The sequence below is a fragment of the Ostrea edulis genome, chromosome 5, assembly GCF_947568905.1.
Source record: "Ostrea edulis chromosome 5, xbOstEdul1.1, whole genome shotgun sequence".
Classification (NCBI taxonomy): Eukaryota; Metazoa; Mollusca; class Bivalvia; order Ostreida; family Ostreidae; genus Ostrea; species Ostrea edulis.
Window position 1 is genome coordinate 82,968,344 of NC_079168.1, and position 26,304 is coordinate 82,994,647.

General features: G+C 35.7%; 1 protein-coding gene across 4 annotated transcripts in view; it reads left to right on the forward strand.

Moving 5' to 3' along the window:
- The window catches only part of LOC125649107 (YLP motif-containing protein 1-like), a 74,805-nt gene that overhangs the window by 32,513 nt on the left and 15,988 nt on the right, over positions 1–26,304 (forward strand). For 3 of the 4 annotated variants that reach the window (XM_056166502.1, XM_056166504.1, XM_056166503.1), the window contains 13 exons: positions 72–202; positions 4,439–4,513; positions 4,709–4,742; positions 4,855–5,041; positions 5,546–5,665; positions 8,887–9,063; positions 9,156–9,239; positions 11,604–11,687; positions 12,299–12,391; positions 15,216–15,264; positions 15,414–15,526; positions 15,712–15,886; positions 18,854–19,162. In XM_056166502.1, the coding sequence (XP_056022477.1) occupies positions 72–202; positions 4,439–4,513; positions 4,709–4,742; positions 4,855–5,041; positions 5,546–5,665; positions 8,887–9,063; positions 9,156–9,239; positions 11,604–11,687; positions 12,299–12,391; positions 15,216–15,264; positions 15,414–15,526; positions 15,712–15,858 (1,294 nt within the window). In that variant the 3' untranslated portion in view covers positions 15,859–15,886; positions 18,854–19,162. Of the gene's footprint in view, positions 1–71; positions 203–4,438; positions 4,514–4,708; positions 4,743–4,854; positions 5,042–5,545; positions 5,666–8,886; positions 9,064–9,155; positions 9,240–11,603; positions 11,688–12,298; positions 12,392–15,215; positions 15,265–15,413; positions 15,527–15,711; positions 15,887–18,853; positions 19,163–26,304 lie in introns of those variants that run through there. The other variant, XM_056166505.1, reaches the window with a different exon arrangement.

Consider the following 26,304-nt stretch of genomic DNA (forward strand, 5'->3'; position numbering starts at 1 on the left):
TTTTAAAGATATCAAAAGCAAAAGCATTGGGAATGTAAATCTATTGAAATAGACTTGTGTTTGACTTGCAGTAGACCTTACGATTATGGGCGCGATTATTATGAACCCTACAGACCCCCACCCCCTGCTGAGGAACGACCTTACCAGAAGCCAGAGGTCATTGATCATGCTCACAAGTCATCAACAGATTTCTTGCCAAAAGGTAATGCATATTACTAAGGTAATTTAGTGCGAAACTTTAAAATTTGTATCAAAACTAATTGGGAAAATACAATGACACTTCTCTATACTGCTCCCCTTAGAAATTGTCCAATTTTGAATGTCCCAGTAAAAGTCTTGTGTACTCCATTTACAGAAAATATGATAATACATTTCTCCCCTTAAAACTTGACATTGGCCAGTTTATCAGAATTTCTCCCACAAAAACGACCGCTGTTGGTGATGGTGTAAGAAACCATACGTTTAAATCCCTGTGGGCGGCGGTGTTACTGATACTCGATCCACTGGCACTGATTGGTTATTAAATCCATGTGGGCGGCGGTGTTATTGATGCTTTGTCCATTGGCACTGATTGGTTATTAAATCCTTGTGGGCGGCGGTGTTATTGATGCTCCATCCTCAGGGGCTGATTGGTTATTAAATCCCTGTGGGCGGCGGTGTTATTGATGCTCTGTCCACTGGCACTGATTGGTTATTAAATCCTTGTGGGCGGCGGTGTTACTGATGCTCCATCCACTGGGGCTGATTGGTTATTAAATCCCTGTGGGCGGCAGTGTTATTGATGCTCTGTCCACTGGCACTGATTGGTTATTAAATCCTTGTGGGCGGCGGTGTTACTGATGCTCCATCCACTGACACTGATTGGTTATTAAATCCCTGTTGGCGGTGATGTTAATAATGCTTGGTCCAGGAATGCCTGGCTACTGATCGGTTATTAAATCCTTGTGGGCGGCGGTGTTACTGATGCTCGGTCCAGGAGGGCATGGCTACTGATTGGTTATTTGTGACAAAATCAGAAGTGTTAGACTCCTTATCATACATGCTTCTTAATTTCTGAATCCACAAAGTTCCCCTGAGTTTTGTAAATTAGAGACGTACCTCACTGTAATTTAGAGATGTACTGTAAGGTGCTGTTATTTAGAGACGTACTGTAAGGTACTGTAATTTAGATATGTACTGTAAGGTGCTGTTATTTAGAGACGTACTGTTAGGTGCTGTGATTTAGATATGTACTGTAAGGTGCTGTAATTTAGAGACGTACTGTAAGGTACTGTACTTTAGATATGTACTGTAAGGTGCTGTAATTTAGATATGTACTGTAAGGTACTGTAATTTAGAGATGTACTGTAAGGTGCTGTAATTTCAAGATGTACTGTAAAGTGCTGTAATTTAGATATGTACTGTAAGGTACTGTAATTTAGATATGTACTGTAAGGTGCTGTAATTTAGATATGTACTGTAAGCTGCTGTGATTTAGAGATGTACTGTAAGGTGCTGTGATTTAGATATGTACTGTAAGCTGCTGTAATTTAGATATGTACTGTAAGGTACTGTAATTTAGAGATGTACTGTAAGGTGTTGTAATTTCAAGATGTACTGTAAGGTGCTGTAATTTAGATATGTACTGTAAGGTGCTGTAATTTAGATATGTACTGTAAGGTGCTGTGATTTAGATATGTACTGTAAGCTGCTGTGATTTAGAGATGTACTGTAAGGTGCTGTAATTTAGATATGTACTGTAAGGTACTGTAATTTAGAGATGTACTGTAAGGTGCTGTAATTTAGAGATGTACTGTAAGGTGCTGTAATTTAGAGACGTACTGTAAGGTACTGTAATTTAGAGATGTACCGTAAGCTGCTGTGATTTAGATATGTACTGTAAGGTACTGTAATTTAGAGATGTACCGTAAGCTGCTGTGATTTAGAGACGTACTGTAAGGTGCTGTGATTTAGATATGTACTGTAAGGTGCTGTAATTTAGAGACGTACTGTAAGGTACTGTAATTTAGATATGTACTGTAAGGTGCTGTTATTTAGAGACGTACTGTAAGGTGCTGTGATTTAGATATGTACTGTAAGGTGCTGTAATTTAGAGACGTACTGTAAGGTACTGTAATTTAGATATGTACTGTAAGGTGTTGTAATTTAGATATGTACTGTAAGGTACTGTAATTTAGAGATGTACTGTAAGGTGCTGTAATTTAAAGATGTACTGTAAGGTGCTGTAATTTAGAGATGTACTGTAAGGTGCTGTAATTTAGATATGTACTGTAAGGTGCTGTAATTTAGATATGTACTGTAAGCTGCTGTGATTTAGAGATGTACTGTAAGGTGCTGTGATTTAGATATGTACTGTAAGGTACTGTAATTTAGAGATGTACTGTAAGGTGCTGTAATTTAGAGACGTACTGTAAGGTACTGTAATTTAGAGATGTACCGTAAGCTGCTGTGATTTAGAGATGTACTGTAAGGTGCTGTGATTTAGAGACGTACTGTAAGGTACTGTAATTTAGAGATGTACCGTAAGCTGCTGTGATTTAGAGATGTATTGTAAGGTGCTGTGATTTAGATATGTACTTTAAGGTGCTGTAATTTAGATATGTACTGTAAGGTGCTGTAATTTAGAGATATACAGTGAAACTTCTCTAAACCGGCCGGCTCTCGGACCGGAAAAAACGGCCGGTTTAGAGGGATGGCCGGTATACCGAGAATTTAGCAATTATAGACGTTTTATCTCAATATTCACAAAGTAGGTACTGTTCAATTTGATCTGGTAATCTATGATCAATTATCGGTGGAGATTAAATTAGTCCGCTTATACCTAATGGTAATTATGAATTACAAGAAATATTCTCGCTGAAATCATCAAATTTTAAACTGAAAATCTACAACAGGATACATAAAGAAAACACAGAGGCCTATTATTGGAATTCCTCTTACCTATAAATACTCTGTTTACATTTATCGCTTATGTCATTAACAATTTTGTTTTGACGTTTTTAAAAAGTACAGTAGTAAATATGAAATTGTAATTTTAATATTTCTTGGAATTTTAAGTCTATGGAGACCAAGAAAATTAATCTATCTTTTAATAATTATCATTAACAGTCGTGGGTTTCTTCTTATTAAATACCACTTATATCCATATGATACATGTAGTATGGTGAAACAATATGGCGTTTGATACTGTATTCATTCAATATGTTCCTAACTGTTTTTTACCTTTTGTACAGAATTTGGAAGGGTCTCTTGGATTAGCTAAGTATCAATTAACACCCTTGACAGCACAGGTATACAATAGAAATTAAAGAGGCCACTAGTGTTTTTCACACCTTCGGTTGATAATTTCTGGCCTGGCCAGTTGGTCAGTCAATTTGCACACCTGGACGATCTTGATCAACCTCTGGCCAAAATTTTATTGTCTTCAAAAAGTGGCCAGTATGTTAAGGGTAAATTACACATGTTTGTTAACAAATGTACTTTAAAAAGTGGCCGATGTCCGGTTTTCAGGGGTGGCCGGTTTTGTAAGACTTTCTTTGTAAGGAAATGTTAAGATTTCTGCCAGGACTTTGAAAATCGGCCGATATTCAGGGAGAACTGGTTTTCTGAGGGGCCGGTTTGGAGAAGTTTCACTGTACTGTAAGGTGCTGTTATTTAGAGACGTACTGTAAGGTACTGTAATTTAGAGATGTACTGTAAGCTGCTGTGATTTAGAGATGTACTGTAAGCTGCTGTAATTTAGAGACGTACTGTAAGGTTCTGTAATTTAGAGACGTACTGTAAGGTACTGTAATTTAGAGATGTACTGTAAGGTGCTGTAAATTAGAGATGTATTTCATTGCCAATGATTACGTGAAATTACTTCATCCTCCTTTCAACCCAACATCAAAGAGAACAACAACCGTCCTGCATTATTTTATTTAAGTTTTACAGTTTACATGCTTTTACAAGTAATGGACAGTCGAATTTCTTTTATATATATATATATATATATTCATATATATCATGCTTGGAAGTCTTAGTGAAGCCAATAATTATTGATAGAAAATTGATAGCAATAGAAATAATAGTCTTAGAAAAGGGACATAACTCATTAGCAGTCATTAATTTTCATTAAAGAAGCCATCCCTCTAAGCCGGCTATTTGTTTAGTCCAACAAACAGCTGTTATTGTATATTCTTTGATAATTCATGATTCAACATAGAGTCTAAAAGTATCCTCTAATATAACCTGTACTGATGCCTGAGTCGACGTGTGTCGAGTCTAAATACAGTAATACACTTTGATATAACCTGTACTGATGCCTGAGTCGACGTGTGTCGAGTCTAAATACAGTAATACACTTTGATATAACCTGTACTGATGCCTGAGTCGACGTGTGTCGAGTCTAAATACAGTAATACACTTTGATATAACCTGTACTTATTTTCTACTGTAGAGCCGGAGACGACATATGTGGCTCCACAGACTGTAATAGACTATGGCCATGGTAGGAGTACAGAAGAAAAAGAAAGTAAGGGCTCTTGTCATAATGGTTGTTTACTAGTAACAGGACTTTGTCTCTTTTTTTTAAGTTCATTGATATAAAAAATTTTGTGTTACCAGCGTAATGTTAACTTTGTTAATCCATTTGTTCGTCTCTCCTTGTGTATTCTATTGCAAGCTAAATCTGTGTCATTTGTCTGACATCTTTTGGTTTGTTTTATAGGACCAGCTTCAGCCGTAGATAGAGACAGAGACAGGTCAGTAACAGTTGTCAGATTTTTTCATATCACAATGTAATGTTCAGAAGTATTCAAAAATATATATAAATGAATTAAAAGAATGATCAAGTGTATGCATTATGATTATTAGGTTCCGAGATTTCAGTTCATACAGAAGTCCGAGTCGAGATAGAAGTGTTCATGAGCCAAAGATCGAGGTAGTGAAGGTAGAGGAACTGCTGATTCAGCCTTGTCGCAGGACACGCCCACCTCAAATTGTGGTCATCCTACGGGGACTGCCCGGCTCTGGAAAAACCTACGTGGGAAAACTCATTAAAGTATGATGCTTGTATTAAAACCCACCAGACATCAACGCACTGCAAATTTTTGGAAATTAAAAAGTGGAGGAAAATCCAATAATTTTTTGGACTCCCAAAGATCCTTAGGCTTGTTTAGAGATTGGGGTACATGTATTACATTAAATCAACTGAGTACACTGTAAAAATGACAGGGTTCGGGTCGAACTGGGGTAGAGGGTTATCTTGAGCAGTTTATAGCCGAGTATGGTGGGGAAGGTGTGTATACCAGGGTAGGCGATGCAACAGTTCACATGAGTGGTGAATATGGTAGGCTGTTGTCTCTCACTGACTCTGGTATAGTTTTCTGTGTGTACCAGTTCATTACTTCTATTCTCAGTTAAGCATCAAACTTCTTACTAGGAAATAAGTTTAATTTGAATTGAATTTGTTCAACTATATACATGTATATAAAACTTGATTTTTGTTTTTTGTTTAATTAAGTTTTTCTTTTCTATTTATCCTGTCCATGTGATTTATTAATAGGATAAAGAAGTTCATCATGGGGGTGGGGCTCCTCGGATGTTGTGTCTCGATGATTACTTCATGACAGAGGTAGAAAAAACAGAGAAAGACCCAGAAACAGGGAAAAAAGTCAAGAAAAAGGTCAGTAGGTCAAACCATGTTTACAATGGCACGCAGTGTGTCAGATTTACGTAGTGTGTTTGTAACAGATTTACGTGTAGTGTGTTTGTAACAGATTTACGTGTAGTGTGTTTGTAACAGATTTACATGTCGTATGTTTGTAACAGATTTACGTGTAGTGTGTTTGTAACAGATTTACGTGTAGTGTGTTTGTAACAGATTTACATGTCGTATGTTTGTAACAGATTTACGTAGTGTGTTTGTAACAGATTTACGTGTAGTGTGTTTGTAACAGATTTACATGTCGTATGTTTGTAACATTTTTACGCGTAGTGTGTTTGTAACAGATTTACGTGTATTATATTTGTAACAGATTTACATGTCGTATGTTTGTAACATTTTTACGTGTAGTGTGTTTGTAACAGATTTACGTGTAGTGTATTTGTAACAGATTTACGTGTAGTGTGTTAGTAACAGATTTACGTGTAGTGTGTTTGTAACATTTTTATGTGTAGTGTGTTTGTAACAGATTTACGTGTCGTATGTTAGTAACAGATTTACGTGTAGTGTGTTTGTAACAGATTTACATGTAGTGTGTTTGTAACAGATTTACGTGTAGTGTGTTTGTAACAGATTTACCTGTAGTGTGTTTGTAACAGATTTACGTGTACTGTGTTTGTAACAGATTTACATGTCGTATGTTAGTAACAGATTTACGTGTAGTGTGTTTGTAACAGATTTACGTGTATTATGTTAGTAACAGATTTACGTGTAGTGTGTTTGTAACAGATTTACCTGTAGTGTGTTTGTAACAGATTTACGTGTAGTGTGTTTGTAACAGATTTACCTGTAGTGTGTTTGTAACAGATTTACGTGTAGTGTGTTTGTAACAGATTTACATGTCGTATGTTAGTAACAGATTTACGTGTAGTGTGTTTGTAACAGGTTTACATGTAGTGTGTTTGTAACAGATTTACGTGTAGTGTGTTTGTAACAGATTTACATGTAGTGTGTTTGTAACAGATTTACGTGTAGTGTGTTTGTAACAGATTTACGTGTCGTATGTTAGTAACAGATTTACGTGTAGTGTGTTTGTAACAGATTTACGTGTAGTGTGTTTGTAACAGATTTACGTGTATTATGTTAGTAACAGATTTACGTGTAGTGTGTTTTTAACAGATTTACATGTAGTGTGTTTGTAACAGATTTACATGTAGTGTGTTTGTAACAGATTTACGTGTAGTGTGTTTGTAACAGATTTACGTGTATTATGTTAGTAACAGATTTACATGTGTATTGAACAGATTTATGTGTACAATGGAACCCCGTTATTACGTTTTCCATTTTGTCACGATAAAATAACGTAAAACCGGGGTCAACATAATAAACGTTCCCAGTGAAATCCATTAAAAATATCATTTGGAACTATATCTTCCGTTGATACTCCATGAAGGTGTGTGTGTGAACATATCTCTACTGTCTTTGTTTTAAAGACTATGACACTTGATTTATTTACATCTTATCTTAAATGTCCGTAATTCTTCATGTTTTCAACCCTTTTCTTTATTTCTTGTGTAGGATAAATAAGGATGTTTTGATAAGCATTGCAGATCTGCTTTCGTTTCCGCCATTTTGTTCAACTTTAACATAATGCATTCATATAAATTTCTCTCAATAACTCGTTCCGGTTCGTATTCAACATTCGTACATAAAACAAAAAATAACAAAACATAGTTTTTCTTAAGTTATATCTCTAATACACGATACAAAACACAATTTCATAAATCCCATCCCAAAAAAACCAACAAAACGACGACACAAAACGCACGCGATATCCAACACTTGCACCCTTTTTTCACCAACGATAAACACGGAGAACAAACGCAATCCACTTTAAAAAAATAATGCACTAATATTAAGATCACATTTATAACACTAAATGATGGCACTAAAATCACGTGCACATCAGAAAAAGATACCAAGGGATTTTAAAATGTTCACTGAGCTAAATGCCTTGCACGAATCGGCCAATACATGTAACACTGGGCAGTTTGATCGGCGTATTTATGGACGAAATCTAACAACACCCAAACTATTATGTCAAAATAACTGACAATTGTTTTAATTGAACACTACCTTTTCTCACCTAACTATGTCCTAGCCATTATCCAAGCTGTTTCAACTGTGATGCGATAAATTTTGTCCTACATGCTGTCCGTAAATAGAGTTTTAATATCCAAAGCAATCACACGATGCTAAACATGCATATGGTTGAGAAATTATTATTTCTTTGATCTTAAAAATATAAAAAACGAAGAAAATTTTATTGAGTACAATTTCTAAATAAACATCATTTAATTGCTTATCACTGGCTTCGATACAGGGTATTAATAACCTGTATTGATGTCGCTAGATCTATCAAAGCGTGATCAGTCAAGCGTCTCTAATCCCCTAACAGACCAGGAAATTTATATGGTGACTGCCTGGGGCAGCCAAGGTGTGAATGGCTTATTATTTTGAGAATCACTATTGAATAATTAGGGGTTTATTACGTTTTTGTCGGAATTTTTACAACGAAATACCGAGTCTCGGCATCTTGGGACAACGTAATAAAGAGGTCTATTTTATATAGGTTTGCTAAGAAATGGTTTTGTGCTTTGAAATTCCAACGTAATATGCGGACTAACGTATTAAAGGGGGAACATAATAACGGGGTTCCACTGTAGTATGTTTGTAACAGATTTACGTGTAGTGTGTTTGTAACAGATTTACGTGTAGTGTGTTTGTAACAGATTTACGTGTACTGTGTTTGTAACAGATTTACGTGTATTATGTTTGTAACAGATTTACATGTAATATGTTCACTCTTCTGAGTAAGGCCTTAATTAAAGTGAGATTTGACGCAGCTCATCTAATGAAGGAATATACTTCTATAATAACATTCTGTAAGAGTTTCATACATCTGAAATAAAAGAATGTTCTTCTGAAGAGAAATCACATCAACAACAAAACTGTGTCAGGGCATATTTTTGTTCCAGTTTGATGGAACGGGGGGGGGGGGGGGGGGGGGGGATTTTAGTTTGAGGATTATTAAATATGTGAAAGATATAATTTAGCATCTCACTTTTAGATGCAACTTTTCAAAAACAGTTTAAGATTTCCATTGAAGTATATATATGTATTGTTAAACATTGAAACTTCACAAGAGTTGTCTTATCTTTGATGATTTTTGTACTGAACAGGTGCTTGAGTACGAGTATGAACCTGAGCTGGAGAACTCGTACAGACAAAACATGTTCAAAAGTTTTAAAAAGACGATCGATGATGGTTTCTTCCCGTTCATTATCGTGGATGCCGTCAACGAGAAAGTCAAACACTTCGAGGAGTTCTGGAGTTATGCCAAGTCAAAAGGATTTCAGGTACAATATGAAAAGTGACAGAAATTTGCCATCAAGCTCTACCCTATTTCCATGGTTTCATTGCATTAATTGTATTTAATATTCATTGACAGGTGTACACTGCAGAAATTGAAGCGGACATTACAGCTTGTTCTAAGCGGAACACACACCAGAGATCTATAAAGGAGATTGAAAAGGTTTCTATGTCTGCTAAATGTGTTTTTATATGTTTGAACATGACCTGTTTATATTGTGCTTTTGTATAATAGTAAGTAACACTTAAAGAAGATGGGTGACTTTATCGAGCCGAGAACCCACAGAAGTACAAATATCAAAGTTAAAAAAATTGAAACTCTTCAGAAAAAGAAAAATTTGCATTCTAGTTAAAACAATCAATCCATAGTTTCCAAAATGCTTTTTCGATGTGCCCATTTCAAAGGATCATTAAAAAAAATCCTATTCAAAATCACATATACGCGAAAAACTCACAGAAGAACAGTAAATTTGACTTTTCCAAGCATATTTTCATATGGAGTGGGTCAAGTCTCCATTGTGAACTGAGTAAAATATGTTAGTACATGTTCAGGTGTAATATGTTTTGTAAATAAAAGTATGGAGACTTGACCCACTCTATGAAAAAACTTACTTCTTGTGTATAAATTTTATCGTATTATCAAGAAAATTTCTATGTCCACGACGGGTACATGACTTTAGATAGCTTGAAATTCCAATATTCTTCATGGGATGGATAGCCGAGGTGGTATGGCGGCAGTCTCAATAAAGTTTTGGACAGGCCCAGATTGCATATCTGTGGTTCGAATACCAATTTTTTCTACCTGTTTTTTTTTTTTCTTATGAATTATTTGACTTCCCATAATTATTTGTCTCTGGCATTTTATAGTTTTACTCATAGCATGCAGTCTTTATGACGATCACAAGTAATTGATTCCAACATGCAGCTAGTGAAATAAATGTAAACAAGTATGGGGCCTCCTGTGAAGTATAGATGTTGTTTATGTAAACGACATCTTAAAGTAAAGTTAAAGAGAATAATTTCAACAATGCTTAAGAAATTATTTGAAGAGATCATGACAAAAGCCAAATATGCAACCAGTGCAGACTGTCTAAAGGGCACAGTGAACTACAGTTCAGTACAAAAAAACAAGCAAATCAAGTGTCCGTTTCTATCCCATTTGTATCTGCCGGGAAATCTAACAGCAAATGTGCGTTCTGTAACTGTAAAAACGGCCTCAGAGTTGTTACAAAAGAGGCGAGAACTGATACCTTTATCATATTCGGTATATTAGTACCAGTAGGTTGTAAATGCTGTTCACAAACATTTGTTGGGGAAAAACTGAATCCACATCAAAGCATTAATACTGCACCATACAGAAAACGCTATTCCACATTTGATTTACACCACAAAACATGTGAGGTTTCTCATTCACATCAGTTAATATGTCGATGGAAATGCGGAGCATGTACTGTTGGATGTTACGAGCATATATGCAGTGTCATTTGGTACCTAAGGTACCACAGGTACCAGTGTAATTATGTGTGTGTTAAAAACCGCTTAATATCTGATATACATGATGCTGCATGTGAAACAAATTCTGATGATGATTTTGATTAAATATTCTTCTTTGAAGTATGATCTATATATATTATTCAATTCTAAATATTTTGGTCAGCGTTTTAGTACGGTACTGTATATATTGTAACTACGGGTACCATCAATGGTGATTTTAAACTCCCGATTTGCGACCGGTGCCCAATCATGAATAGGCTTATTGTTCGCCAAGTTCACCCATCTTCTTTGTTTGCCGGGGAAAAAAAGGTAGAGTTGCTTAAACAACTAGACTAGATATTTTGTGAACTTTATTCATTATTATGAAATAAACACATATGGTGACTTTATTTTATTACCTGAAATATGTTAGCAGGTATTTACTTTTTGAAACTTTGAATGCAAGCTCATGAGCTGTTTTGACGTGAGCTCATGAGCTGTTTTGTTGTTATGACGTGAGCTCATGAGCTGTTTTGATGCTATAAATTTGCAAGTGGTTACTTTAAAGCATTCATTAATTTTTTTAAAAACCGCCTTGGTGGTCTAGAGGTAGAGCGTTGGCCCCGTATGCGGAAGGTCGGGGTTGGAATCCCGTCTGCGACAGACCTAAGTTGTTAAAACAGGTAGTGACAGTTCCATCACCAAACGCTCGGCATCAGGTGTGAATGTCACAAGTCCTTGGAGATGACCTTAAAACGGATGTCCCGTGTCACAGTAGGTGTGGCATGCTCAAGAACCCATACTGCTCAATGGCCGGAAGCACCTAGCACAGGCCTAAATTTGAAGCCCTTCACCGGTCTTGGTGACGTCTCCATATGAGTGAAAATTCTTGAGAGGGATGTTAAACAAGATACAATCAATCAATTCATTTTGTTTTTTCTATAAGACTGATGGGAATAATTTCCCTGGGATTAACTTCCCATTTGCTAAGTGAAAGTTGTGCATATCTCTTTGGGTAGCTTGAATTATTGAGATCTCTTTTTGTTTACAACAGATAAAGAAATACTGGGAAGAAACCCCAAGACATTATCTTCGTCTGGACGTCCGTGCTCTACTTCAGGAAGATTCCATTACAGAGGTAAGGATGGTGTATTATGAGGAGGGGGGGGGGGACTTTACTTCACACGAAATATATCCTAGTTAATTGGCGAAAAAACAGTAAAATGATAATAAGAATTAATATATTTCATTATCACCAAAATCCCAGGATCAAATCAGGATTCATCCTTTTTCAATGAACATTTTCAAGACCAGTGGAGTGGAAAATCATTAAAAGCAAAAGCTGTTTCTTGTTAGATTGTATTAAATGACAAGTCTTCCATTGTACTTGTGTATATTTACCTGTAGGTTGAGATGGACAAGTCTTCCATTGTACTTGTTTATATTTACCTTTAGGTTGAGATGTCTTCCATTGTACTTGTGTATATTTACCTTTAGGTTGAGATGTCTTCCATTGTACTTGTGTATAATTACCTGTAGGTTGAGATGTCTTCCATTGTACTTGTGTATAATTACCTGTAGGTTGAGATGTCTTCCATTGTACTTGTGTATATTTACCTTTAGGTTGAGATGTCTTCCATTGTACTTGTGTATAATTACCTGTAGGTTGAGATGTCTTCCATTGTACTTGTGTATAATTACCTGTAGGTTGAGATGTCTTCCATTGTACTTGTGTATAATTACCTGTAGGTTGAGATGGAGATGGAGGACGATGAAGTCAAATCATCAGAGAAGCGTCGTAAGACAGACAGCGATGAGGAGGAAGATGTGAGGATCGGAGGGGTAAGTATTGTTACTGTTCTCGACTTACAGAATTACTATGTGTTGTCATCAGATTGTGTTTCAGGAACAAGGCACCAAGGCTCAGCTTCGGTGAGTCCAACAGCTTTCTGGTTTTATTTCTTTTATTTTTTGGAGGGGGGGGGGGGGGGGGGGGGGGTTGCAAGTTCAACAATTAATGTATTAATGTTACAAACTGAAAAAACCTTAGATCAATAGGTTTTACATTCATAATACATTAATGAATTCATAATATCATAGGGCTTGTAAAAAAAGGATAAAAAGTTAAATTTAAGGCTACAACACATCTTGGTTATAATGTCACATTTTTTAAAAACTGAAATGTCTTGTTGTTTATTTACCCAAATTGACTGTTTAATGTCTCTACTCCATGCTTTATGGTGTGTTTATCCATGATTTAGACATGTAGTTGATCTTGATGGTTGATGATGATGAGACTATTAAAATTTGCAAAAGTAATCATGCAACAATTAGAAAAAAATTATGCTGTCCACGCATGAATTATGTCTCTGTAATCAGAGATTTTGGGGCATGTAGTCTTTGGTCTGTCTGTCTGTTTACAAAAACTTTACCAAGGCTGTAACTTTTTAATGCATAATGATATCATAGGGGTTTTATGTTTCATATGTGTATTTCTTCTAGTAAGACCTTTCTTAGGGTACCAAAGTTTTTGATCTCATGACCTTTGGATTTGACCTATTTTGAAAAACTTAACCTTGGCCATTATCAACTTTGCTGCCATATGGGGGCATCAGTGTTTCACAAACACATCTTGTTTGTAATTTTTTTTTTTTTTTTTTTTTTTAATGTAAGGGGGATTTACATTGAACCATGATGTACTAAAAATAGTATGATATAGTGGTGCAGAGTGCAATTTATGAATTGTAGTGAACTTGTCGATGAATTACATATTGTGGGTGGGGTAGAAATCTGCTTCTGGGAGGAGTATATGACAAGGTGTTGTTGGGATATTACAAGTTGTGAGAAACAAAAAGCAAAATATGTACATGAGAGAACATGGTTTTTCAATACAAAACGTGTGTGTGCGTGCACATGTGTATAATGTCTTGGTGAAGAAAATGACTTTAAATGTCAGCATTTATTTTTTTTTTAAAGAAAATCATTTTGAAAAAGCTGTAGTATAATTAGTATTTACTTATGTGGAAACTTATAAAAGGGAAAAGGGAGGTTTAATTATGTAAGGCTGCATTGGAGCTATTTTTGGGTGGAATGTGTCAGTATTGAAGGAAGTATGCTATATTTAATCTTGCATGTATTGTAAGAAATTTTAATGTTGTGAAAGAACTGAGTATACAGAATGTTTCAGTGCATCTGATCCACTCCCTTGTATTTGAGAGGCCTTTCAGAAGTACACATATACTCAGTATATGCTGACAGATGTTTTTCGTATTGATAATTTATGTAGCTATGACAAAGGGAGGGAATTTACAACAAAAAGTGGTTGAGGAAACGGGTAAAAGATTTTACCCATTTGGGTTGTATATTAAGATTTTACCCATTTGGGTTGTATATTAAGATTTTACCCATTTGGGTAGGATATTAAGATTTTACCCATTTGGGTGGGATATTTTTGATGAAAGAACTAGGATTGATAAACTATGAGGTAATTTTAAACCAATGACATACTGATTAAAATTGTCATTTCTGTTGCCAGTGTTTACTATTTTAAACCAATGACATACTGATTAAAATTGTCATTTCTGTTGCCAGTGTTTACTATTTCTGTTGCCAGTGTATAAGAAGTTATCAAAACATTTGATTGATGAAATGTCTTTCGAAAATTATACACTGAAAATAAAATTAGTGTTTTTATGATGAAAGTGAAGTTAAAAGGATAAGAAAAAAAGAGAAATGTTCTTATTTCTTGCATTTGATGTGATTTGGGGGGGGGGATTTGTTTTTGTTATTGTTGTATTTTTAAAATAAAGATAATGATAGTAACAAACAAACACATGAGCTGGTTTACCCGTGAGAAATGAATGAGTTATATTGCCTTATCATTTAAAACACTTGTACAAATACATTTTGTCACACTTGTAAAAAAAAAAAAAAAAAATTCATTTTGTCTTAAATGACATAGTTAGTTAAAATCATTTTATTTAGTTAAGCAGAATGCCCTTAACAAAGGGTTGTATCCTTGTTTCCTGTACACAAAATTCTCATTACACAAATCGAATCCTCATTCTGTGAACACAGTAGACTTTAGAGAGAAACAGTGACACATTGCATGACATACAATGTATGGCAAGCTTTGCACGGTTGAAGAACATGGAACCTAGGAGAAGGTAGGGTATGATAACGATGTAGTTCCATTATCCACTCAGTCAATAACTTTTTGTGTGTACCTCTGTAGGATATGATAATGATGTAGTTCCATTATCCACTCAGTCAATAACTTTTTGTGTGTACCTCTGTAGGATATGATAATGATGTAGTTCCATTATCCACTCAGTCAATAACTTTTTGTGTCTGCCTCTGTAGGATATGATGATGATTGAGTTCCATTATCCACTCAGTCAATAACTTTTTGTGTCTGCCTCTGTAGGATATGATGATGATTGAGTTCCATTATCCATACAGTCAGTAACTTCTTTTGTCTTTTTGTAAAAGTTGATGATGGAGATTCATTATCCACACAGTCAATAAATTTATATGTCTTTGTCTTCTGTTGTAATCTGCTCTTTTCAGTATACAGAATTTATTATAGATGGCGATAGCAGCCCTAAGCCTGTGAAACACAGTTATCTATCTTACAGCACGTGGTATTAATGTATTTGTGTTGTAGGTTCATATTAAAAAAAGCAAATGGGAAGTTGGAACAGAGGAAGAATTAGGTAGGAAATTATAAAACATTTACCTCACAAAATGAGTCCCCTGTACGTGAACAAAATACTGATAGTCAAAAGTGCTAGGCGTGTTAATGTTACTGATAGTCAAAAGTGCTAGGCGTGTTAATGTATTCTCTTTGTGTTCTGTGTAACAGATAAATTGGACGGTATTGTCCAGAAGAAGAAGCGACGACCACCGTCCCCCGTGTCCATTGACGACTTTTTGGGAGAGTACTACTCCAAACCTTTGGTTCCAGGACAGAAAAGGGTAAGTCTGCACTCACATTCTAAAGAAAAAAGATAAGGATTGAAATACCAGACATATTTTGAGAGTGCTAAGTATTAAGTGCCGAAAAACTTTAAATTGTGAAGACATGATGAGGGTTAGGCTTAACACAGGTGTAAATTGCTGCTAATAATGAGATCATTTAACATTTGTACGATTTTGAGCAGGTGCGCTGGGCAGATGTGGAAGAGCGGAAGGAGCAGTTACGTCGCCGTGAAATCGGCTTCGTGGTCGGTCAGACTCAGAGAGACTGGGAGAGGATCACAGATGATACTTTTGCTGATAGGCAACTCAATAGAACTAAATATATTTAAACAATAAAATCTATTGTACTCTAGAAAGGTACTTTATTTTATATTATGTTGAATATGCTATGTCTTTTTGTTATTTTTTTGTGCATACTATGAATTAATTTTCACAAACTCGCGTGACATCAACAGAAAATGCTACTGCAGAATGAAATATGTTTTTAAAAAAATAAATGAAGACACATTACCGACGCGGATTTTTTAGAAAATTGATTTATTAATTAAAAATGGATATTTTACAATATATTGATTTTCAAGAACTTCCGGTTATCGTGATATCGCCTACGCACGTTAGCAGGATTTTAGCGGGTTTGTGTTCATGTAACGTGAAATGTAAAACGCAAGTATTCACGTGTATTTTTTTCTTTTGATATTCGTTATTATGATCGTAGTAAAGATGTATTGACAAATTCCCTAATGCAATTTTAGTTTAGTAGTTGCTGATACAAAGATATTGTAAAATAATTAAAGCAGTCGCATTTCAGCATCCAAGCAAACATATTCCTTGAGATGTATCTCAGTTTGTAGGAAAACAAACAGGAAGTATATGTAAAGAGGGGTCCTGTATCCCCATTAACACGAAATGGAATGTGTTGACGGTGTAAAGAGAGTTTTGTTTGTGAGTGGAACCCGTAAAACAGATGCAATATTGATTGAGAGTTAAACAGTTTTCTTCATGAATCGGATTGTATATCCATATCAACTGCCATCGCACTCCCATTAAATCAGATCATACCTTATCATATCCAAAAGACTTTGTTTATGCCGCATTATTAGATAACACTCGCGCAGTCTTCCTTAGCTGCTGCCGGGTAAACATTTATAAATATTGTCTTCAATATCAAAAGCGTGTGCGTGATGCTCGCCATTTCCGCGGGAATCCTGTCGACAGAAGTTTGGAGATGAAGACTGATATGGACTAACTGATAGTTATATCGCCCGATTTATTAGCTTGCTTCGCCTCGGAAGAAGTCTTTAGTCTGTCCTCCTCTGACGACCGTGTACGTAATGGAGAGGAATGGCGGCGTATTTAGAGATAATTGATGAATTTTTGTTGACAGATCTGCTGCATGCGTTGCGTAACAAATTGTTCATCGTTTATATACATTGATAAATTTGAGTGATACCTTTTGTTCCCTTGCACCGAGCTGATGGTGTGTGAGGGATTTTATTGCCAAATAACATTCTTAATCCTAGATAGATAACAGATACTTCCTGAATATATGATCAATATTTCAGCCTAATAGTTTGTAATGAAGATAAGATGTCATTCACTTTCTAATGTTCCAAACTTCCAATCACGTATCACGTAGACGTAACGCTTCATAAACAGGCCCTCGATGGATATCTGGTGTCAATGAAGACCCGCCTTTTCCTCGACTTTCCCAGAGAACGAGGAAAGACGAAACACATCGAGTTCTCCGTTTTCCCCAGACCACCCGCAATCCGATATCTCCCTTATCCAGTTCAACCTCCCAATCTTCTCTCATGCAAGAACTTCTCACATAACATTCTCTCTCTCTCTCTCTCTCTCTCTCTCTCTCTCTCGTTTGCTTATATTAGCGGCAAATGGGACAGCAATGAAACCATCTCTGCTGTTGATTTGTGCCATTCTAAGGTGCTTTACGAGTATATACATCTACATTAGTGTATTTCTATTACAAGAAGTAATTATTTTGCTACCCCCGTCCCTTTCTATAAATCTGGCATAGCTGAAGCAGCGGGGCAGGTGCGCGCTCTGATGTCATGTATCTTGCTAAGAGCAACAGAATGTATCGAACTTTATCACCAATTTAATTAATTATAATGTGTCTCGTAGTAGTCATTGTTGACATGTTTTGTCGCGTTTGGAATTTATTGACTTCCGTGTTCAATTTTACATCAATACTGGAATGTAATCATCTCATTTGTTTATTGACGTGGACTGAGTGCTGAAGAAATTACCCCAAATATATGTTTAGTCATTCTCTTAAGATTCCTGTGGAGTGTTTATATTGTCTGAAATTAGATTCATTGTATGTATTTATCGTGAATTAAATCTCGACTCCGGGGTCTAGGCTGCTTGTTGTAAGCAGAGTCTGTTACATCTCTAAAAGACATCTCTTCTCATCCCCTCACTTCCACTAAAGGCTAATATACACTTTTATTGCCCTGCACTTGGAAAATAATTTCACACTATGACTCCCTGACGCTCTGGATCATCTCGGCCGTTCTCGTGTTTATATTGCGGAATAAACGTTGATACAGCGAGCGCTTTAATCTCAATTGTCCCGTGTATCTGCGACGTCTAGAGCGCCTAATTAATAAATCACTGAGAGCTGAGTTTTACGTGCTCGTTAAAGACGCCAGCTTCCTCAGTCGTGTAATTTCACAGTAAAGAAGTGATGAAGCCTCTATCCTGTGCTAATCGTTCGCTGGAGATCGTCTCAATAAATCACGGAAGTGTGCTTTTCGTTTAAAGAAATCATTCTTCCCAAAGAAGTGGATCATTAATGCATTTCCGAAATAGTGTTTGTATTATAACGATAAGCTCGGCTCATTTGTAATGCCTCTAGTTGTGTTGCCAGGAACAACATGTCTACTAGTCTGTGATAAATCTTGCTGCGCTGGTTTCCACAACAAATAAGTAGAAATTGGTGTTTGTTTTACATTAATTGATTGACAGTTTCGCTACACCTTATTCTTTTATGTTGATAATTGGAACCATTCAATAGGCGCCACATAAATAATAAACAGAAAGAAAGCCAGTCACTCTAAGAAATGTTCAACGGTTTAAGGAAAGGTCGAGAATAATAATTATTTTTTAAAATAGTTCTAACTAGGCTACAAATGAAAACACTTTGTTGTATTGACATATAAGTCTCTGGTTGTAATGAGAGAAAAAATTACATGCAGAACATAACAAGCATATGATAAAGCTAGCTTACTTAAAAGGAATTAAACTTTGCATTTGTTTTTTCATGGGTTTTTTTTATTATTATTATTTTGTTTTGTTTTGTAGAGGGATGCAGATTAAATATGAAATATTCCGTGTCCTCTGATACAGACTGAAGAGGAATCGGTGAACCTGGAAAAAAAGTGTGCTCACAGAACGAACGACAACACAGGATCTTAAAAAGATACATGTTATAAATGTAACTGTTTTAATGTTAATCATTTAATGCTTATCTTGCTGAAAGGTTGCAATTTTTATCTATTTAAGAAATCATGTTTACCATTTTAATGATGTTTTACTAGTTTGTAAACAGAATGTGGCTTGTCATTTTCAGTGTTTTCAATAGAATAAATGTGATCGTCTTCATTACTGGAATAAGAGTTTCTAGTCTCTAATAACCCGTATCTGTTTACACCAGACTGCTACTCGGGTGTAATCAGCTATTAGTTTTAAAGATATCTAAGCTGGGGGAAGGGGGTGTTAATATTATATATCCCACTGAAACTACACCAACCCACCCCGCATGGTAGTGGTTCTGGGACATGTACCAGTAAAGGTACACGGTAATAATTACACGCCTCATCAAAATCTGAGATTGTTAGTGATTAATGTACCTACAAATGGAAATAAGGAAAAATTTGAATTATATGAGGCTGTACAATCAAGTACGGTATTGAGGTTTTCAATCCTATTGATAGTGGAAATCTGTGTTTCTTCAATTAGTAGGAAATAACCTGTTCATTATGGTGCATTGTACATTTTATTTTAGATTGAGTGTAAGATGTGATAAGTCGCAGTGATAGCATTAGTGACGAGACAAAATATCATATTACATGATAATATAACGTGATAACAGAGACACGTGATAGCGGAGACACGTGATAGCAGAGACACGGGTTATTTTTAAGTTTATAATTCAATTTGGGAAATTTTGCTGATTTCTTGACTTTCGTGATCATTTTGCAACCAGTACAGATACCTTTTCATTTGAACGTATTTTATTGTATGAATGTACAAAGGGATTGGTTACAAGTTCTAGCAACTTAGAAAACCTCTCCCGTATACAAAATATATTATGTTATACTTTTACAAATCAAGATTATCATACCACTGTACGTATGACAATTACTGTATATGAAATGAACAACGAAATGAATGAAAATGGAGGTTATTATAATCTGTTTATGTACATGTATCGGAAACAGATACCGGCATGAATAAGTGACCAAAACAAAAGAAGACGGTGAAAGAAAACAGTAAAACAAACGAAAAAAAAATCTTAACTGACTCCGAGCATATTGTGTGTAAAATTTTAATATAAATAGTTCATTGTACACACTATTTCATAAAAGGAGGTTGACACTGCACTGGTGATTGGTCCACCCAAGAGTTGGTATAAACAAAGGGTGAGATGAATAAACAACTTTTCACGTGACAGAATACTGAATACTCAGCAAATATTACGTTTACTATTAGTTGTAATCATAATTATACATACATATATATATATATATATATATATATATATATATATATATATTGGTTACACTAAATAGCGTAGTCATCTTTGACGACAGCACTGAAATTTTGCAGATCAAGGGTACGCATAACGTTTTTCGCTTGAGTGTAACCACGCTTGACCGCATCCGAGTAACACCAACTCGCTTAGACTAGCCAGATTCATCATCAGAGGTCACGGAATCGGGGTCAACGTCTGTGTTCGAGCACGTGCCGGACCGAAAAGTTTGTCGAGGTCCTGCTGAAACTGGATAGTCACTTTTCTGTCATTGCGACGAATGGAGATTTTGGCATCGTGAATCCAGCAACCCGTGACCCTCCTATTACGGACTATCTGCCTGACCTTGGAAACGTACTGAGCGGTGTTGTGTCAGAGCTTCAAAGATTTTATATCCGTCGTTAGGATTTTCGTTGAAGCCCTTAAGGTTCTTTTTGTTGTTGAACACTACTGCTCTGTCCCTGTATCTGACGAATCGGGCAATGATGTATCGTGGCGTAGCCTGGCGTGGTGGACCCAAGCAATGTGGATTTTGTCATGTTTGTTGTGATCATGAGGGAGTGTGAAGTTGTTCATGGCATTTAAAACAATAGTATTGGTATTTTCGCTGCTATTCGCGGCAATCCAGATGTTTCCTTGAGTGTTCTGAGTTATCAAGACGATCCTCAATATCAAGAGATCTAGTGTTGAGATCGTTCATTTTCATAGACTAAGTTCAGGACACTGATTTAAGAGCAGGGTTTTTTTTTAAGAATTAAATTTGCAGCCTGTTCGACTAGGCCTTTATTTTTTGATAATGCATGTGTTGTACGTACTGTAAGTAACCTGTTTTTAGTAGATATATTCTACGAACTGTGAGTAATTTTTATAGTAGAGTTATTGTACTAAATGTGAGTAACCTCTACATGGAAAGGAGATTGTGTCTGAGTTTGAGTAGACGTTTAGTACAAGATTCAGGAATGAGCCATAATCATGGTACTGTTATTTCTATTTAAAAATAGAAAATTAAAACTTAAACAAAAGAATAACAAGAGACTCAGACGAAGAGTGAAACGACCGGTGCATCGGGACGGTGTTTTCGAATGGCGCAAAGTGATCCGCCTGCGTGATTTGTGACAATATGGATGGGTTTTCCTATTCTCTTAACACATCGTCATAATGGTCGACTCCCTTTTTAAAACATGAATGAAAATATAAATATCAGCAATATTTGTATCATTATGGAACATATGCTCCACTTTTCATGCAGATCAAATATCCCTCCTTAAGAATGAATAACACATTATCATATCGGGCGACGTCCTATTGAATCATAAAATGGTAAAAATTCTTGTCCTCTCATGGCCTGGACGGATAGCTCCGTGGGTTAATGTTTGACCACTGATCTGTAGATCGCGAAATCGAACCTTGCAGGGCTTTTCATCTATTCAGGTTCAGAAACTTAAGTGATTCTGAACCACGTGATAGCCGAAATTTCGCGAATTCAATGCATTGAGATCCTGTGATTGACGCTATTTTTTGGAGTCACTGCAAACAACCTTGGGACTACCTAATTGTATTGAGAAATTTATTGAATATGAAATGGTCAAAGATGCAAACAGGAATGCTGGGAAAGGTTTGTTTTTTTTATTATTATTAAATTAAATTAAGAATGTTCGACCAACAACTGCGAAAAGTGAGAATCCTCAATGATTATGCTAAAGAAAACATACCATGAAGTAAACTTTAATGTATTCTATCTTTGCAAAAAGATTTTTCCTATTTCATGATTTTCATACATGATTATCTATAGAGCATATTATCCATTGATAAAGCAAAGCATGCATCGGTAAAACCATTGATAACACGTATGTTTTATAAAGAAAGTTTGCAGACTAAGAGACTGCAATTTCGACTTAAACTTGAATCATGTCGACTGTAAAGCAACTTTGAAAAGAAAGTGATGACTGAGGTCAATTTTCTTAAAGCTATTATATGCCGCACTCTTTGAATGTTATCGTAGTCCTGAACAAAAATAAAGTTTTATAACAAGCTATACAAGTTATACACTTTATGCAATTTAACTCAATCGGATTCAAAAGTAATCAAGCTAATTTCCTATTTAGTTGTGTATTCTCCTAGTCGGATAGTGAATGTCCCATTCGAAATATTGATGATCACGTGACGTTGCACGCGGAATTTCGAAAGTCAAGACTTACAAGGCGACGTGAAAGCATGGACGGCCTGCAAGCTGTTGGCGGGACATATTCAGCGATTAAAGACAGTCAGATGGGGAACAGGGTAGAGAGAGCCACTTTGAGCAATGGAGGGGGAGTTTAGTTTCATGTTTAACATGAAATCACCATTCAGTACGACTACATACTGTAAACGAAATCCCATCTCCCATGGTGTGTCTAATAATATTTTTCTCGCGCGCTTGCGCACATCCACCATAAACGAAATGAAAATCGCCGTTTTCTCCTTACATTGAGTAGACCAGTACTCCTTATATGCCTGTATATAATTTGTCGAAATTGTCAAATCGTATTATTTTTAATAATTTATCATACTGACAAAATTTTGGTCTGGCTTTTAACATCGAACAAAATACTGTTTAATACAGCACATGAAATTGACAATGGAAGTTAACAATAAATTAGTATCTGATGTCTTTACTGTCGTCAAATCGGGAGTTTGGGACGAATTGATAAACATGTAAAGCATTTTCTTCTGTTTGGTCCATTAAACGGATCATGGTAAAGCAAGATTGCATTTACTGAAGTTTCAATATGTAGTTCTGCGTACTATTTCGATATTTGCCCAAATATGAGGGAGAACGCATTTTTAGATAGTGCTGAAGTCAATTTTTTTTTTTTTTTTAATCTCTGTGTGTAAGGTTGGGTCATTATGTTACGAGGTTTGCTGAAACGTTTTGTTGAAATTGTATCATATACCTGAAGCCAATAAAATTTTGTATGCTTATGGTCAATTGCAATGAATATCCAAATATTGAAATATTTTCCGACAAATATTGAAAATTAGCTTCACGGAGCATGATGTTTTTGCACGTTTTTATGGGAGGGGGGTACGTTTCGATTCATTGCACTCTTTCCCCTCATTATGTAAAAATCCCTGATATTTGATATCGCAGTAAAACAAAAGTACATTTAATTGAACGTGGTTTTGTGAAGTTTTAATTATATCAGAGGCATTACCACATTGTTACCGTTCATTATGGATGGTAAGCAAAGTTAAAAGCGGCGACGTTATGGAGTTCCGCGCTGTTTTTGGTCGAGACAAAAATGGTGCTGGAGATGGACTTGATGGTGTATAAATGACATCGACGTTTTAATGCAATACAAGCTATAACTTTCAACTATCCAAGTATGCACCAATTAACATCTACCGTTATAACTAATATAATCCTTAAGATCTGATGAAAATTTCAGCAAAATAAACAAGGAAATATTACTGAGAGCGTACCTACAATTCGCGTTTCGTATAAGCCTCCATAACCTCGGACATAATCGTCACGTACTCGGACACGGGAAAGACGAATGACGAACATAATCGGGTTGTTGAGACCGAGGTCATACAAAGATGGAAACCGACGTGAGTAACTACACATTTCGTTTGTTTTAAGGTATTACTTCATTTCATGCATGAATGACTTGGAAGTACAAGTGTAAGAAAGTAATAATTACGCAAATGTGCCACTCAAGTGAATTTTCTATATAATTGGCATGTTAAATTGTTTACAAATCTGACACGTACTCATTGCCTCTCTTCCGCATTATTCCGAACTGGTGACCTCCGAGGTCAATGCACATCGGAGATTACGAATAGGAATTACTGTCTGGAAGACAATAATTCATGAATCGACATTTTCTGCTGATTTGACGGGTTTATTGCTTCAGATCCACTCTGATTCAATGAAATTATATATATTTAATCACAAGACGAAGGCTCAAAGAGCTAATCATATGGCCATGTTTGGCGTGCGGTGTGCGTCAACTTTTTGGGAAACGGGCTATATCTCAAGAACCCCTTGGCCAATTTTTGTCAAATTTGTCACAGGGTCTTGGCTTTCATTTGTACTAAAACTATGGTTGTGACCCTTTAACAAGGGGAGATAATTAGGAAAATGCATACAAAAGTAGTGGTTGCTAAAAAATCTTCTCAAGAAACCACTGGGCAAATTATCACCAAACTTATGCATAAGGATGAGGATAGGTTGTAGATTTTAAAAAAAATTGTTCAAGGCATCATCCTAGGGCAAAGGGTGTGGTCTCAAGGTCACTTCAAAGTTGACCTTAAATTTTGTTTTGTTAAAACTTTGATATTTTGCTTAGTATAAGGACTAGGATTATCAAATTTGTCAGTTGATGCATTAGGACCTAATATCATGTTGTCTCAAAAGTAGGTCATGGTGACCTACTTTTTGAATTTCGCAGGTAATTATTATTAAATGGATTTTGATGCACATCTTGGACACCTTTGAGCCTATGATCATCAAAAGTTGTCAGTTGATGGATCATGGATCATGGGACCTTTAAGTGCGTCATGTGAAAAGTATGTCACCATGACCTACTTTCTGAATTTTATGGCTAATCATTTATGAATACATTTTAGGTTGTTATTTCAGATACTGAGAGGTTTAGAATCATCAAACCCTGTAAGTTGATGCATCTAGAGGCCTCGAAACATATTTATATATATAAAAAAAAAAGTAAGTCACAGTGACCTACTTTTTGAATTTTGCAGACATTCAAAATTCACATTTTCAATTTTAGATGCATATTTTGGACAATATGAAAGCTAGGATCATCAAACTTTGTCAGTTGATGCATCTTGAGTCTTCATAGTTTGTTGACCAAAAAGTAGGTCACCGTGACTTACTTTTGGAATTTGACGGCTATATTTTAATATTTCAGATACTATCTGACTTACAATTATCAAACTTTGTCAGTTGATGCATGTTGAGTCTTCAGAGTGTGTTGACTAAAAAGTAGGTCGCCATGACTTATTTTTGGATTTTGACGGCTATATTTGAATATTTCAGATGCTATTTGACTTACAATCATCAAACTTTGTCAGTTGATGGGTCTTGAGTCTTCAGAGTGTGTCGGCCAAAAACGTTTATATCTGAATATTTCAGATGATATTTGACTTCAATTATCAAACTTTGTCAGTTGATGCATCTTGGGTCTTTGGAGTGTGTTGACCAAAAAGTAGGTCACTGTGGCCTTCTTTTGGAATTTGACGGCTATGTTTAAATACTATTTGACTTGTCAGTTGATGCATCTTGAGTCTTCAGTGTGTCGACCAAAAGTAGGTCACCGTGACCTACTTTTGGAAAGTTACATTTAAATTTTCAGGTATTATTTGACTTAACATCATCAAACTTTGTCAGTTGAAGCATCTTGAGTCCTCTGAGTGTGCAGACTATGAATTAGGTCACCTTGATCTACTTTTGTAACTTCAAAGCTATATCTAAATCAAATGCTAAGAGGCCTAGAATCATGAACTTGTTTCAGTTGATGTATTTTGAGTCCTCGGAGTGTGTCAATTAAGAAGTAGGTCACTGTAATATACTTTTTGAATTTCATGGCTATATTTAGATATTTCAGATACTAAGTGGCTTAGATCCATCAAACTTATTAAGTTGATGCATTTTGGCTTCTCAGAGTGTGTCAGCTAAAAGGTAGGTCACTGTGACCTACTTTTGCTCTCTTTTTTTGCAAATCTATACATCTTTCAAACTAAAAACCCAAGGATCATCAAACCTTCACTTAACTCACTCTTTGTTTTTTATTTCAACAGAGCTGAAAAAGTTAAAAAGCAATTTTGTTGATATTCGTTTTAAGAACCATTCTCCAACAATGGCATGAAATGTAATTGCATTAAAAATTGGACAAAATACAATGCGACCCCCTTGTTCTAATTGTATGCATAGTGAATTCAGTATTTAGCACCCCAACCGTCTCTTTGTCCCTTGAAAAAAATCATGTAGAAGAGAAAT